A 16,345-nucleotide genomic window follows, 5' to 3' on the forward strand; every position below is an offset into this window, starting at 1 on the left:
CTCGTTTCTTATCTAAATCACCGTTACATTTTAATCACTAATTGGATTGAAAATAACAGATTACATGGAGCTGTATATCAGGTTCGTAATGAAGAAGTGATAAAGCTTCTGTTGGATTTTGAACAATAGCGGAAATGCTGTTCTTTATGCCGTGCCTTCGGGGCACTTATTAACTTAAACTTGCTGCATACCAAGTGCGTTGTACAGGGTTTCAAGTCGGGAAACTTCAGTAATTTCCTAATCAACTGACAGTATAATTCGGCCTCCTTTCAAAAGGAAGAATCAAGTGCTTGAGATGTAATTGCAAAAAAGTTCACAGTATGGAGATAGAGGTAAAATCATCCTTCAGCAAAGCTGTATTTCATTGTTGTGGCTTGGTCCTTCCAAGCGAGGTCAGAGATGTATTTAAGATGCTCTAACAGGAGGCTAATCAGCCTGGGCTAAAAAAAGGATGTGTCTTTTGATGGATCATCTCTTCTGGTGCATCCAAGGCAGAGGGACTGCATGGGGTCGGGGGTCCATTCTTTCATCAAACTCTGATTTTAAAAGTCCCTGTAGAAATCTGACCTTTATTCACAAAAAAAGCCTAAAGATGGTGTGTTGGCGGAGGTGAATGTTTCTGTCGCGGTCCTGCAAAAATAAGGAAACGTCTCGGAGAAGTATGGAATGTAACAGTAGGTTGTTGGGTAAAACCTCCACTGTTTGCCCAAGCCTTTGCTGTTTACCCAACGTACCACTGGATTGTTGTTTATAAAGTGGCTACATGTGTTTGAGTTGCTAATCACCAAGTCAGCAAATATCTCTTATCACGTGCAGTTTTTTTTAAGGTTTATCATCTGAAAACCATGACAATTCTGACTGCAATGGGGGGTGGCATTGGGTGAAAAAGTGTTACTTACCTAAAAGAGCAGAAATGAATAGATAAATCATTAGATACACCGTTCTTGTAGAACAGGTGTCATTGCAAAACAAAACATGGACTATGTACCAAATTACGATTTTATGTACGATGGAGGGAGTTTTTAAATGTCAGCTGTAAAAGTAAGGTTGTGAGGGCTCTTCCCATTTGTAGAAGGATTTAGATTTTACATCTAGAGCCCTGCATTCTAAAATCAGTGTACACAGGGAGCCAGCAGTAGATCTATGGGGGTCTTTGACAGAGGTCGAGGGGTTGGTCCTTCCTCGTCGCACCGAGTGCTGGTACCTTCCATGCCTTCATGGGGCTTCATCCACACACCCTGCCCCGAGCTCTTGGGCACTTCCTCTGTTTGTTCATCCTCAAAACTGACTCTGCTGACATCTTTAACCAGAAAAGTGATCACGTATGGCCCATTAGGTACACTGACACATGGTCATAACTCATGGAGTAACACAGCCTGAAGCATAAAACAAAAGTAGTAGTATTTCATACCATATTTACCTTGCTAGATCATGGAATCATAGAATGGTTTGGGTTGGAAGGCACCTTTAAAGATCATCTAGTTCCACCCCTCCTGCTGTGGGCAGGAACATCTTCCACTAGATCAAGTTTCTCAAAGCCCCGTTCATCCTGAGCTTGAACACTTCCAGGGATGGGCATCCACAACTTCTCTGGGCAACCTATTCCAGTGTTTCACCACCCTCATCATAAAGAATTTCTCCCTTATGTCCAATCTAAATCTACCCTCTTAGTTTGAAATTGTTGCCCCTTGTCCTGTCACTACAGGCCTTGGTAAAAAGTCTGTCCCCATCTTTCTTAGAAGCCCCCTTTATATACTGAAAGGCCGCAATAAGGTCTCCCTGGAGTCTTCTCTTTTCCAGGCTGAACAACCCCAACTCCCTCAGCCTTTATTCATAGCAGAGGTGTTCCAGCCCTTGGATCATTTTTGTGGCCCTCCTCTGGACCCGCTCCAGCAGGTCCATGTCTTTCTTTTACTGGGGGCCCCAGAGCTGGATGCAGTGTTCCAGGGAGGGTCTCAAAAGAGCAGAGTAGAGGGGGAGCATCATCTCTCTTGACCTGCTGGCCACGCTGCTGGCGATACATCCAGGACGCGATTGGCTTTCTGTGCTGCAAGCACATGTCGCCAGCTCATGTGCAATTCTTCATCCACCAGTATCCCCAAGTCCTTCTCCACAGGGCTGTTCTCAATCCATTCATCACCCAGTCTGTACTGGTACTGGGGATAAAGATACCATCTTTTGGCAAAATGTGTTTCATTGGCCTGCCATGAAACATCTAAAAATGCATTCTCATGCCTTCTGATGCACTTCTTACAAGGAAAATTAAATCCACATTCCTGTTTGGGGAGAGCTTTTACTTCTGGAGGGATACCCAAGAACTCTGCTTAGATTCGGTGATTTTCTGACTCTTCCAGTTGTTCATTAACTCTGTCAGTTCCCTGTCCTGCCAAGGATTTTATAATTTTACACAGCTCCTCAAAATTCACCGTATGTCAGCCAGCATTTGTGTGTGTGTATGTGTGTTGCATCTCTAAATTGTGGGGCAGTTTTACTGTCCAGCCAAACTTTTCTGAAGATCATGGTCTGCAAGGGCTTTAGGACCTCCTGTGGGACTTTTCATGTATATAGCAACACAATACTCCTTTTTTTTTTTTTTTTTTTTTTCCCTCCCCTTCCTTTAGTTTCCTTATAAATTATGGTTGGGTGAGTCACTACAGTGTCATCTCATTTTATTAGAAACTGGATCTATGATGTTGCAAAAGCAAGAATACGTTTCTAGTGCTTCCCTACCCAGAAAGGGCTGTACTGCCTTAAAGCCCCTCTCCAAGACACCTGAATATGCAGTTGACAGGGTCAGCTGCCCCAAAGAAGCATTTTTTCCCCATCTCAGGTGGAGGTGGGAACCTGAGGGACAGGCAGACAGCTGGGGACAAAAAAATCCCGCAGCCACTGAAAGGTGAATTGTTCCCTCTCCTGAATTACCCGCTTTAGGTTTTAATGCCACTTCTGAGACCTTCTCTTCTGAACTGAGCCTTCATTTATGTCCAGCATAAGCAAATCATTGTATATGTTCATCCTGATAGTAAGTGCAGTATGAATGCTGAGCTTTGTAGGAAAGTGCAGCGTGTTGTTGGGCACTTGGGAAAAGTATGAACTCATTACAGCTGAAAGGATCATGTGGAGGAAGAGGAGTCTAGGGTGGGAATTCAGCAAGCTGAACCAGCTTTTAGCATCGGAGAAAATCTCCAAGAGCTGTGTGTTCTTCTAACCATTTGGCATCACTGTTAACACTGGCACCAGTCTCCCATCCTTCCTTTTTTGCATCTTTTTTTGTCCCCCATTGAGTCCCTGGCACTTTTCTCCAGCCCCCCATGGGCCCAGGGGGTCCTCCCTGCTGCAGTTCCAGAGGATGCTCCAGCTTCACCTTCCCAGAGGGATGTCATTATTTCAGGAAGGAGGCTCTCACCACCCCCTAACATCAATAAAGCAGACACACCCCAAATACTGTCTGCCATGCATCCTCATCTTTGTCTCCTCGTCCTTTCCTTTGCGTCTGACCTTCCTGTATTTTTAGCTTGCAGGTCCTCCTTGGGGAAGGGTCTGTTGTCTTGTGCCACCATCGGCATTTCACAGACAACAAATAAGAGTATTTTCCAGCCCTCTTCACTAATGCAAAATCGTATCACTAACCCTGAGCCTCTTGGTGCTGCAGAATTAATTGAAGTGAATAATCTGCTGGGTCTGTTCAGGGAGCAGTAAGGACCACCTGTCTGGGAGGGGAAGGACCAGCCTGGGCTTGTAGACATTCCTGGGTCTTGGGCACAGAGCCCAGCTGTAGCAGGGCAGGCAGATTGTCCAATGTGAGGCTCTAACCTCACGTTGTAGGCATCTCATTTTGTGGTGGTGAAGTTGGCAGTCTTGGAGGACCTTCTGTCTCGACACAGAGCGGGCTCTCACTGGCCCAAGGAAAGGCAGCAGGCTATTAAGTTTCTGCAACCTGCCTGGAAAAGGGAATAGTCTCCTCTGGATGCACACGGGTCCTAGTTACCATCCCAACTGTAGCATGCAGACACAGAATGAAATAATTTTTCTGTGAGCAAACCAAAAAAAGGAAAAAAAAAGATTAAAAAATTGTCATTGTAGACCAAAGTGTAAAGTGATTTATTTTTCACAGTGGTGAAAGCTTACAGCTGAGTCCCTCAGCAACCCCGGACTGCAGCATCAGTATTTTAAAATGGAAGAAATCCTGTTGGTACTGATGCTCTTCCTTTGCCTTTCAGCATGCACATCTCTGAAAGCCAACAAGAATTCTTCAGAATGCTTGATGAAAAAATTGAAAAGGTAAGACACAATAAATTAAATGTACATTTTCACTCGGGGTGGACACACAGGTTTCCCAGCACCATGGGGAGGACAACCAGACGCTGTCTGCTGCAGTGCTCCACGTTCTCCAGTACTTGGAGGGACTCTGGTCCGAGATCCCCCTTGTGGCTCACTGGTTAGATAGTTCAAGTGCAAAGAAGACCAAAAAGGTAAAAAGGTTACAGGAGGTACTGGAAAGAAAACTTTGTTTTGTGGAAACATCACCAGGCTAGGATGAATGGCAAATTAACTTAATGCAAACATTCAGGATATACATGGACTACTGGATAAAGGAGAAGAGCAAAGTGACGTTTTATGCCCTTAGTGACTTGATTTTTCATTTAATCTCTGTGGGAGACAACTGGAATCTTTATGCCCGTAGTATCTGGGATACCCTTCTTATTTCTTGCTGAATCTCTTCAAAATATCTCCTGGCTCCAAAGGTTATGAGTAGTGTGGCTGTATGTATGGATAACCCTGCCTCAAGACCTGAGTAAAATACTGATGCTGGAGGTGTTTTGAAGAAGAGGATGAATAGTTCTTTACACATCTCATTGACTTGATAGCAGCTTTCATGTGTTTCACAAGTCTTCTAAATGAGAATCCCAGCTTCTTTGTGAGATAGTAGTGAATAATTGTGCCACAACATAGATGGGAAACTGAGACTTGAGGAATTAAATGGGCTATTTGGATCAAGTCTGGATCTCAGCCTTTGCTGATACCTTGAGCTGATGTTTGCTCACCAATATACTCTTTACACTTCATATTTTGGAGCGATGTATCTTGTTTAATACTTGATATTAAATATTTGCTTCCCCAATTGGAATAAAGTAATTTGTCCTCCCAAATTGTAGTGTTGGGTTGCAGAGTAGGAGGGAAAGTTTTACTTGGATGACTCTGAATTTCTGCCATTTTTGCCAGCACTCCTGGTCTTAGGAGCTGGAGTGCTACAGCAGGTGAAACTTGTCCCAAGCAACAAACTTGTTACACTACTCTAAAAAAAAATATTTCATGAAAGCAGAAAGTTAGATAAAGGGGAAGAGTTGAAGTGAGGAGGAGTTTATAGATTCCTGAGAAGAGTATTTCTATATCAGTATTTCACAGGAGTAAGATTTTACTTAACCTGTAAGCATTTAAAAGTAGAATTTCTACATATCCATAATATAGCTACGTCTCCTTTGAATAAATGCATTCACCCTATAAATATTTAGATGCTTTTCCTGGACATCATCACCTTCCATGATGTCAAGCACAGAATCTCCAGTGAAATGGATTTTCCAAAGATCTATCTTATCTACATACCAGACCATCTGATGGTTGTATCTAATTATGAATTGAGGTTAGTTTTTGTTTTCGAGATTTGTTTCAGGACACGAATACCATTTGTTCACCAGCTGCTACATTGAGATGCAGTTGACCATGTTTGTTTGCTGTTTGGACCATGCTCTCAGATGTTTGCAGGTGTTCTCCAGGGCTCTTGTACTAATTTATCTTCTAGATCAGGAGATTGCCTATTTAGAGGAAATACACAGTTTTGTCTGTCGAAGAGAGAGAGATGGCTCCCATGCATTTCAAGCTGCTGACAGTTGATGGGATTGGCAGGAGTTAATGCACAGCTGAACATGGGATTTGCTTTCTCTGGGGACCTGTGCCTAAGGAAATAGTCTTCCTAAGAGAACTTTTGGAGTTTTTTAATTAATCTTTGCCTGCGATACATTGTTTTTCTATGTATCTGCCAGAAGTGCCAAAAAGATTGGAAAATATGAGGGATTTTGTTTGATCCCTAAATAGCGTTTTGAGTCCCTTCTCCAGGGAAATGGAGGACAGCAGTCAAACAACTAAAAGAATTCTATCACTGAGCAGGTCACTGGTTATGGCTGAAATAGTCTGCAGAAGTGGGGAGGCGTTGCCTATGGTTGATAAGGTCCCAAAACATGTTGTAATGTTCACGCGGTAACTGTGGCCATGAGTAGCATTGGATTTGTAATGGAAACACTCTGTCCGTCACTGACTCCACGGGCTATGTCTACAGAAACTCTACAGTTAGAAGCAAACCATCCCTCATCTGAATCTGAATTCTCTCAGTGCCAGGAGGCACACAAGGCGCGAACATCGTTCTTCCACTTCAATCGGTCTGCGGCTGCGTGCTCTGGAGTCCCAAGGGCCACAGCGCAGTCTTCTGTTGGTTTTTTCCTCAAGACATGACCGATCCAGTTCCATCTCCTCCTCCTCACTTCATTACTGATTTTCTCCATCTCCGCCATTTCGGGTTTTTTTTGAAAGTTGGTGCTCGTCATTTCTGCAACTTTTTTTTTTTTTTTTCCGGGAGGAGGTAGTTGGCCTCCTGCCCAACCCCCATGACTTGGAGGGCCAGTGGTTTTTCTGTCAGGGTGGCCTTCCTTTAGGCTGCGTTGGTTCGCGGCACCTTCTTCAATTTTATCCGGTGCACCCTCCAGAGAGGGATCCCCTATCCACCACCCAGGGGACGCTCCTTCTAGCCGTGCAGCCCCAGCCGAAGGAAAACCATCCCTCAACCTGCGTTGAAATCCCAAGGGGTGTTAGGTCACCTAATACAAATGAGTAACAACCGCTCTAACGTGTGTGCTATGAATTAGAGAGGAAAATTAAATGGGCATTTTGGACTCAGCAAAACAATTAAATGGACAGGAAGGTCAGCTAAAATAAAATTTCTGCATCAAAGTGTGAAATGGAAAGAACACAGGCGGATGTTTTAGCAACTGAAAATAGGAAGTATTCATGAATCCTGGAGATCAAAAAAAGCCTTAATGAAATGGTCTGGAGAATTTCTCTGAAAGTCTAGCCCCTATCAGTACCCAGCACATACCCGCATTCCTGGCTGCCTGTATGAAGCTGAACTGCATTCTGCAAATGCCACCCAAAGGTAAAAACCAGAATGCCAGCCCCAATGCATGAAGCTTCTGTCTACCAAAATTCAGTGTCAAAACGCTGTGAGGCATTGAGAGGGAGACATCTGTTCCTATCTGTGCGTGAGTGTCCGTCCCTGCTCTGAGAGCTAGAGCTGAACTTGCATGTATGGAACTGCGTGTCATTATGGTAATTCAATTCATAGGGTTTGTTGGAGGGAAGAAACACTGAAATGAAGGCTCAGCACTGAATGCTGAGGTAGGATTGACTGAGAATGTAAAAGTCAGCCTTGCACGCAGGGTTAGATGTTGGTTCTGCTAGAGTTAACCCAGTCATTTCAGAAGCACCGGAATTTGAGCTAAAAAAAAAAAACAAAAACAAAAACAAAAGCTGATGAGAAACCAGAGATAAAAAGTTATGTGGCAGGTTGGGAGTAGCTGGGTAGAGTTAAGCAGTCGACAGCACAGTAAGCAGTAGTTATATGTCATTTGTATATGTAAGACCATGGAGCGCTTCTTGTGATGGTGTTTCTGTGGTGTAGCAACATGCATTCAGACAGATAGGAATCAGGTGATTAAAAGGTTGAACAAATCTCAGCACAGCTGTGGGATGGTTTTCAGATGATGGGATGCTGGTGTAGTGGCAGAGGGTGAGCACAGCTTCGGCGCAGCACCGAGGCTGGATGTGCACTGCACCAGGAGAGAAGAGGAAAAGGAAAGACCAAGTCACCTGCGAGCAGCACAAGGTCCAAGAGTTGTGGCAAAAGCTGGCTCAGAAATGTTCCTGACATCTGCCAGCAGCTGCAGCAAGTCCTCTTGGGGTTTCACAGTCGCTGAAGTTACTGTGAGTAGAGTCATGGGCTTTGCTTTTGGAGATGAAAAGGCACACGCATACAAAGAGTTTGGGAAGAAAATGGAGCAGAGACAGGCAGCTCACCTAGTGACACCATTGTCGTCATTTTTTGAAAATTGGGCTTGCCTGAAGTTGTGTATATATTCCAGCAGAGGATGAGCAACAGGTAATAGCAGCAATTAAGCTTGAAGAGAGAGCCCCCCCAGAGTAAATTAGAAAGACGTGGGTCAGAGGTGCAAGTGATTTGCTTGAGCTGAGAAATTAAGGCAGAAATATGACTTTGGAAACCCGAAAAGGAAGCGGAGAGCGACTGACACATCCCTTCTAAAGCAAATGCAGCAGCTGCTGGATAAATCCGAGATCTGCTGCATGATGCCCAAAAGAGGAGAAGTGGGCTCCACCAGCTGAGCCGGGACAGGAAAAGTCGCTGTACTCATCACAGTGTGATCAATCTGGTTTTTAAATACCATCTCTGATTAAGAAGATAGAAATGTATCCCACTAACGGTGTCCTTGTCTGCATGACACCGGTGTTTTCTGCTGGCTGCAGCGAGGAACTGTAGCAAAATGAGGCTATTTGTGTTGGTATTCAGGCAAATAAATTAGTTACCTATGTTCTCTCTAATCTAATAGTGCAAGGATTGATTTAGTTAGATATTGTATATGGATTCACAAAGAGTTGCTGTGAAACACAGCAGAAGAATTGCCATGTCTCTCCTAAAATTTCTCAAGTTTTTGTCCCCTGCCCCCCCCAATTTCAGCTTTGTTTGGACCCTGATTGTGCAGGACCACATGCAAACTCCACCTTAACCCCTAAGAAGAAACCCCATTAATTTAACAGGATGGCTCAGAGCGGAGCACAGTCTTTGCAGCCTCAAGTCTACAGACTTGAGCGGGTCTCGTCCCACCAAGGCTTCCATGAAAATATGAAATAAAAGCAAAATTAAAAGCTGTGACGTATAAAATGTTGAATGTGGAAAATTTACCCCATTTAGCGCTTGCTAGTGAAAACATCTTGATGATGGCTATCATGGAAGATGGTCTGAAAAATGACTACTTTCTCTGAATCCTACATACAGAGCAGTAAAACAATCATCAGAAATTATCTCCTTTAAGTATATATTATTACTGTAGGCTGTGGCAGAGTGTGTAAGCAGCGCTCTCACTGTAGGAAAAAATACCAAGGCTGGGGTATAATTGAACAGTTGACAAGCATTTTCTAGGATTATATTTGGGGATTGTACCCCCAGAAGAGAAGCATTTCTGGCTTTGAGGTTTAAAAAGAAAAGCCCAAAACAATCCAGGTAAGCTGTTCCAGAGGAAATCATCACTGGTCCCATATCATAAGCTGTTTCCTACATGGCTACAGTGGTTTATAAAAAATAATCACAATGCAAACATGCTCATGAAAAAAAAAGTGATTAAAAAATGTCATAGCACATGAAGATGTCTTGCTATGAAATCTCATGCAGGGCATCGTGTTTCCACTGCCGCAGGGGATGTCGCCTCGAGTGGAGAGATAACTTGGTCTTGAACACCAGCGCTGGTGTCAGGGTGGGTTTGCAGGGGTTTCTCCGCCGATCTGCACACCTGGCCACCGGGAGCTGGGTTGGAGACTACCAGTTTGCCGTTGGAGGCCATGGGAGAGATGCCCAGCGGCAACTCACTTCCCCTCGTTAGTAAAACTGGGCATGAAACATGGGGCAAAGACACAATGCAGCTTCTTGTGTCGTATTTAAAGAGTGCTGTTAGAAATAGGGGAGGTTGCTGACCGAAACGTATGCAAGGGCAGAATTATTAGGCTAAAACTCATTAGCAAAGTGGATTGCTCTTAATGACTCTATTGATTTTTCTCTAACAAAATAAGAAACGGACAAAAATTAGCACAGTATACAATTATTTAGTGCCGCCTCCCAGCATTTTCTTCCCATCCTTTCTGTGAGTGCTGTAAACAAAACCAGATTGATGAAAAGGGTTCCCACCGCAGAGCCAGGCCAGCGTTTCCCAGCACCGGCCATCTCCTCTGAAAGGGGCCACTGTGTCCCGCAAGCTCTTTCAGCCATCGCAGAAGAAAGGGCTGCTTGGTGCAGCTCATTTCCCTCTCCTGGGCCGGCCGGCCTCCTCTTCCTCCTCACCTCGCCGGGGTCGCAGCGCGAGGGTGCCGGTGCCAAGCTGCAGAGCCGTGGCGGAAGAAGCATCTCCATAGCTGCCTTCTCTCCCTGGGCAAGTCTGCCAGCCACACAAAAGGCTATTGAACCGGGGAGGCTTCTGCATTCGGGCAGCGTGGGGTTTTGTTTATTGGCCTGTCACCCACAACAATGGGGAAAAGGGCTTTTCCTGTGATTTTTCTTTTTCTCTTTTTTTTTTTTTTCTCTAAAAGCATGTCATCAGCTGTGATGCATGCCCTGGTAGGGGCATCAGGATGGTAGCACTTTCTAGATGCAGCAAGGGGAGAGAGCAGGGGAATGAGCCCTTCTGGTTTGGGTACAAGCAGCAGGAAGAGAGTGTAAGGCTTTTTTTTTTTTTTTTTTAATTACCTTAAACGCACACACTTGTGTTAAGGCATTTCTGTGGACATCTACAAAAGCTGAAAGTTGGATTTTGAAACTGCAGGGAAGGAAGACGGGATTTCTCGGGAATTACCTGGACTTGGATGCACGTGTTCCCATTCTCATCTTCCTTGGTGTAGTTCATTTACACTCTCAATCATTAAAACTTTTAATAGCCCATATGTTCCTGTTATTACCCACATGCTCTGTGCCTGCAGCTCCTCTGGACACAGGAGCCTTCTCCCCTGGGCAGCAGGGGACAGGGTTTGGCCAGCAATCCTGCACCCTCATTTTCCAGCCACGATGCTGCTCTATTTGGGAGGATTGTCACCTTCTCTGCTTTCTTCTTCTCCTTCGTGGCACACATCTGTTCCAAAAAACCCCACCATCACTTCAGTTTGCACTCAGATACTACCGGAGCTCCTCTGCTCCGGTCGTGGAGCTTGTCTTCTGACTGCCGCTTCACATGGTCAGTATTTCAGTGGGGTTTCTTCAGAAGACCTTATCAGCTTTGCAAGTTGTTAGCTCACCGTTTCAAGTAAAGTTTTGCCCAGCCCCACCAGGATAATTCCCTATTTCAAGCACAGCAGGCCTCTCACTGATCACAGGTGTGGCCACTCAAGGTATCATCTTCTCCACCATCTATCAAACATCCTCTAAAACAACCAAGGGGTCAAAAATTGACATTTTTAAGTATTTACTGGATTGGAGCCACAGTGCTTAGCAGGAGCAAAGCAGCCTTCGTTCTCTGCCAGCAGGGAGATGGAGACCACATCTTCCCCCTTCCCGCCAGCGGGTGCATTGGCGGGGGGCCGCCCCTGCTGAAGCAAGCGCCAGGGGTGAACACAGCTCTGGAGCATTTCCCTGCAGAAAATACAGCAGACTCAGGCTGCAGAGGGGCTCCTTGTCTTGCTGTCAGGCGTTACCACAGTTTGGGCATCGAATTAGCTGGTCAGGTCGGTGTTGCGGGTCTGTGCAGGGCGCAGCGAGTGGAAGAGCTGCGTTGTCACGCTGCAGGATGGTGTAGGAGGTGTTTCTGGCATTTCAGGCAGTTCTTACCCTCCTCCCCCTTTTGGCTGCACCGCTGCCACCCACATGCTTGTGGGAAAGAGCAGGCTGGCGGGAAGCTTGGGACGGCAGCAGCTCCCTGCCCACCCATGACCAAGGGCCACGATCTCAAAGGCCAGCACCGAGACACCGACCTGTCTCCATCCCCACCGGCATGAAGATGGAAATACAGTGTCTGGCAGCAGCAGTCTGGCTCTCGGTGGCCTTCAGGCAGTGGGCGAGAGGTGGTATTTCCCTGCCGTGGCAAGGACTTCTTCAGCACGTTGCTTTTTAAGCAGTTTCTTGGCATTCTTTTGAGGAGTGATGCACTTGGTTGCCATAGAGCAAACCCAGAAGCAGAAGGAACAGCAGGAGGAATGGAAAGAAAAAGAATGCAAGATGACTTTTGGTGGTTTGGGTCCGTTTGAGCCTTTAATAGCACTGATAGCCCCTGGTGCAGAGCAGAGTGGGGAATGATGGGCCACGGGTCTCCCTCTTGAGCAGGAGGCCAGGTGACCAGCTAAATGAATGTCTTGGAAAGGCCCTGAACCTGCTGATGGCTTTCACAGCTCTGAAGCATGTTGGACAAAGCCTTCATAGCCATTGGCTTAGTCTCATGGTTTTGTCCAAATGCGTCATGGTCCCTGGCACGGAGAAAAACCGATGGAGAAAACCTGGCATGGAGAAAACCGCATGTTCCTCAGTGTGGACCCTCCAGTAAAGTGAGCTGTGCAATCCCAGCCTCATCACTGGGATTTTAATTGCAGAGACGTTTTGGAGCCTTTGTTTCCGACGTGTACTCTAGCTGTGCATCCCAAATAAACTGATGCTGGGATTTTCCACACAAGCACTCGGGTGATATACCTGGCACACGGGGAATAGCCCAGAGGTTGAGATTTTCAACACTACATTCAAGACACTTGTTTTATGCAGGATATCTTGGGTGGCTTGTGTGTTGAAAAGCTCAGCTCCAGATGTTTCCTTGTAGAGAAACAAGGACAGCGTGTCCTCGGGTCCTCTTCTTGCTGCTTTGCAAGAAACCGCTAGTGAGGGACAGGACTTGTCTTCTCCAGACCTTCCCGAGGGCACTCAACAGATGCTGCTCCAAGTCTTGCGTTTGGGATGAGATGTAAGGCGTAACACAACTGGTCCATGTTACGTGAAGCTTAGCCTGTTTTCTCCCATTGTGCAAGTGTAATTTCAATACGAATAGTATCTTTTGCTTTTATGTTAAACTCTTACTGAGGTTATCAGATGAGGTATTCTTGTTCACAGCAGCTGGCTTGTGTTGCTCATAGGATTACGTGCTTTGTTGCTTTTGCCTCGGAGATTACATTTTCAGAATGAATCTATAACGTTGTGTCCATCAAGGTGTATCTTTACATAAAATAGTTTTGTAAATCAGTTTGTTGGACTCCTCCTAGAACTCAGTATAGGGGATGAAATTTATGAGATTAATGATAACAGAAAGGGAAGGTTTCATGCAAACCTTCCAGAAACGGTTGGAGGAGTTGTGTAAATCCTGTTCCCTATTTTTAAGGTTTCTACCCAGCTCTGAACTTCAATCTCCTAAGTTTAGAGAACTGAAACGAATTATTAGTAAGTACTCCCTTGCTTTATGTTATTCCCGTCTTCAGGTAGTCATTTACAAACTGTCTGGCTTTTCTCTTTACAGGGTCGTGATTATTGTTCAGAAGAGGAGGATGTCACATAGTGCCAATTCTGCCGCTCGCACCAGGAGTACTACTGTGTAAATAGATTACAACCCAGTCGAGACCTTTTGGAAGTCTTCTAGACCGAACAGCACTACATAACAGAAGAAGATCATTTCCACATTATATGCTCCATTCAGTTACAGTGTTTCTTAATGAACAGATGAGGAATATTGCTAAGAACTCGTAAGGAACTGTTTTTGTTGCTGCTAGTTAAAACTTGTTGCAACTTCTCACTTTTTTCTGTGTCCAGATATGCAGCAAATCCTTAAAGTTAATCCAAAAGACGTTGTTGATTTTATTGAGGCTTCTGGCCTGTTTTCTATCAGATGAGGTAGTGTTATACAAAGCTTCCATAAGTCAACATTCAAGCATCTAAGAAACACCCTTAAGCTGTCTGTCGGTCCGCGTTTGGGCCAGAGTGCTTATTAATGCTGGTGATTTCAAGCTTTGGAGATGGGATGTTTTTGCCATGGCAGGCCTTGTTTCTCTGCTGAGAAGAAGCTGAGAAACTATTATCCGTTAAAAGCATGTTATCACTGAAATACTGGAAGTGATGCAGGAGCAGGAATTTGTATTTTAAGAGGAAAAAGAGTTTCATTTAATAGGTATCTTAATCAAGGACTAAGCTTGCAGTATTGGCTTTGCTAAGCACGAATGGGAGTGTGATCACAATCATTTTGAATCTCTTTTTTTCTAAGAAAATAAACATTTTACTGTTTTTATGTATTCTTGTCTTTTACCATTCCTACAACACAATGTTTTAAGAGTCTGGGGCCAAGGAAGGCAAAACCAGCCCTCTGCATTGATGAGTCTGTGGATCTAATCTCTTAAAGCAGCTCTGTGCCAACTGGGGGTATCTGTTGCGTGTCTTGTAGAGTTTATTTTTCCATATTATACAGAGAGGACATTACCTTCTCAAAAGCAGATGTAATATTTTTAACAAAAGCTGTCATGAGTGAAAAAACAAAAAAAAACTTAAGGAAAAAAAATACACCTTTTGTATTTATTATTTCAAAGGACATTGTTACCTGTGCTGGTATTTCTTCCTGCTTTGACACCATATGAGGGCCAGCTTTGCACTGCATCCCATGGAGAAACGAGAAACTTTGTCAGGACGTAGGTTTCTGTATTGTATTGATTTCATTGCTCTGATGTGTGTGATTTATGTGGAATAGACCATGAGATTGCATTAATAGCATCTTTTCCTGATGTGGCCAACACTTGAGTGGGGCACTCATCCCAAAGCCCTTTAACGTTGGTCATTTTTCACTGGACCTTCTGAAAATCAGATCCCTTTAAAGGGTTTCAAGTCCCTCAAAAATCACCCGAGACTTCTGAAAATCTCTAAAATATTAGGGAATTTCTTGACTAAAGACATTTCCTCCAATGTTCGCTCCGAGTGGGGCTGGACAGTCCATGTCAGAAGATTTTTGTTCCCTATCATCAGTGCTGTGCCATACCTAGAATATGTCCAAAAAAGTGCAAATTCCTCATGCTTCCTTCCCTGCACTGGATTTTCCTTTGGCTTTCGGGCAGTGGATGGGGCAGTGGGGTGGGGAGGACCCACTGGGGAGAGAGACCCAGGAGTTACCCTTATTCGTGCAGGACTGGATGTGAGCACCTCCAGCAAGAGCAGCTTTCCAAGCAGCGTGTGTGAGGCTGCAGTACCGAGCTGTCTTCTTAAGGTAAAAGCTGTTTCTGAACACTGCAAGCTGCTCAGTCCCCTGGTCTCCTGTCAGTCTTGGTTTGAGTCAAGTGGTTGCTGTATCGTAGGACTGGGACAACTCAAGTGATGGTACCTAGCTTCAATAGCGTTCCATATAAAAGCTTAGTGAAAGGGCATATTCCACTGTGTGCATCTTTAGCCTGTTGATGGTCAAAAATTGCCAGCCAATTCTGATTTTCCTAAATCCTTGCTGCATTTTGGCACCTGCTTTGGCCACGCAGCTCTTCCCGAGCATCCCAGCGTCCCTGGAGATGAGGTTTCACCGCCTTCCGCCCATCACATCATCCTTCTTAGGGCTGTTGGCATCTCTCAGTGCTACAGAGCCATTTGATCTGTTACGAATTCTTCAAGGTGATAACTCTCCTCTTGCATATGATTTTTTCCGTAATTTATGTCAGCTCTCGAGCAGGTAGCCACTCTAAGGAGAGTCAAGAGACTGTGCATTTCAATTATTTAAACACTTCAATTAATAAAGAAAGAGTCCTGGGGCTTGATCCCGCAAATTCTTCTCTCAAAAGTGCTTTATAGAGCTTTTGCAAGTAGTACAAGAGTGATGGAACTGGGTCTGTCCTTTTGAAACATAGTTCATTTTCTAGATGCTGAACATCTCGTGTATAAATTTCCCCATACAAACCCTGTGTTACAGACACATTGTAGTCTTTCAATACACCAGCCTCCTTTTACATGGAGTTTCTTTCTGCCACCTATTAGTTTTAATATATTTTTTCTTTTTTTCCTTGCTGATGATGATGGCACCAAAGGTATGGGCTTTGGTGGAAGCTTTGTGAGAGAGGAAAAAGCATTTCTCATCTTACCTGTGTGCTTAATGTGACCAGCAGCAAGTGCTTTAGTCTTCTGTATAAATTATAACCTCACTGATGGACCTTTAGATGACAGTATTTGTGAATGCCTGGGTAGACTGTCCTGCCACTGGTTGTGGAAGCATGAAGATGGACAGGAGGTTTGGAGGGTGTCAGTAGTTGTCTTTGGAGTTAACATGCTCCAGGAGTGCCCCAGGCTGCTGGTGGGATTGGAGTGAGGGCAACAGGCTTCGATTTGCTCTACCCTTCTGCAAGAAACATGAACAGAATTGAGGTTTTTTGGGGGGTGGGGTGGGGGAGAGTGTTGCCTGTTCATATCAAATCAACAAATCCTTGGCCATGGCAGGTCTTGCTACCATCACCATGTACCAGGCAGAACCCAGGAGCTTCCTGATGGTTTTCAGCTGATTGAGCTTCTTGGTCAGGCAGGAGACTTGCACTTAAACTC

At 44.8% G+C, this 16,345-nt stretch overlaps 1 protein-coding gene across 1 annotated transcript in view; it reads left to right on the forward strand.

Annotated features, from left to right (window-relative positions):
- The window catches only part of LOC309591744 (uncharacterized protein C1orf21), a 128,969-nt gene extending 114,901 nt beyond the window's left edge, over window positions 1–14,068 (forward strand). Inside the window, exons 5-6 of the mRNA XM_082314498.1 lie at window positions 4,221–4,281; window positions 13,311–14,068. Of these exons, the coding sequence (XP_082170624.1) occupies window positions 4,221–4,281; window positions 13,311–13,349 (100 nt within the window). The 3' untranslated portion in view covers window positions 13,350–14,068. The remainder of the gene's footprint in view (window positions 1–4,220; window positions 4,282–13,310) is intronic.
- Window positions 14,069–16,345: the final 2,277 nt, after the last annotated feature.

Source organism: Platalea leucorodia, assembly GCF_965183815.1.
Source record: "Platalea leucorodia genome assembly, chromosome: 5".
In the NCBI taxonomy this organism is placed as follows: Eukaryota; Metazoa; Chordata; class Aves; order Pelecaniformes; family Threskiornithidae; genus Platalea; species Platalea leucorodia.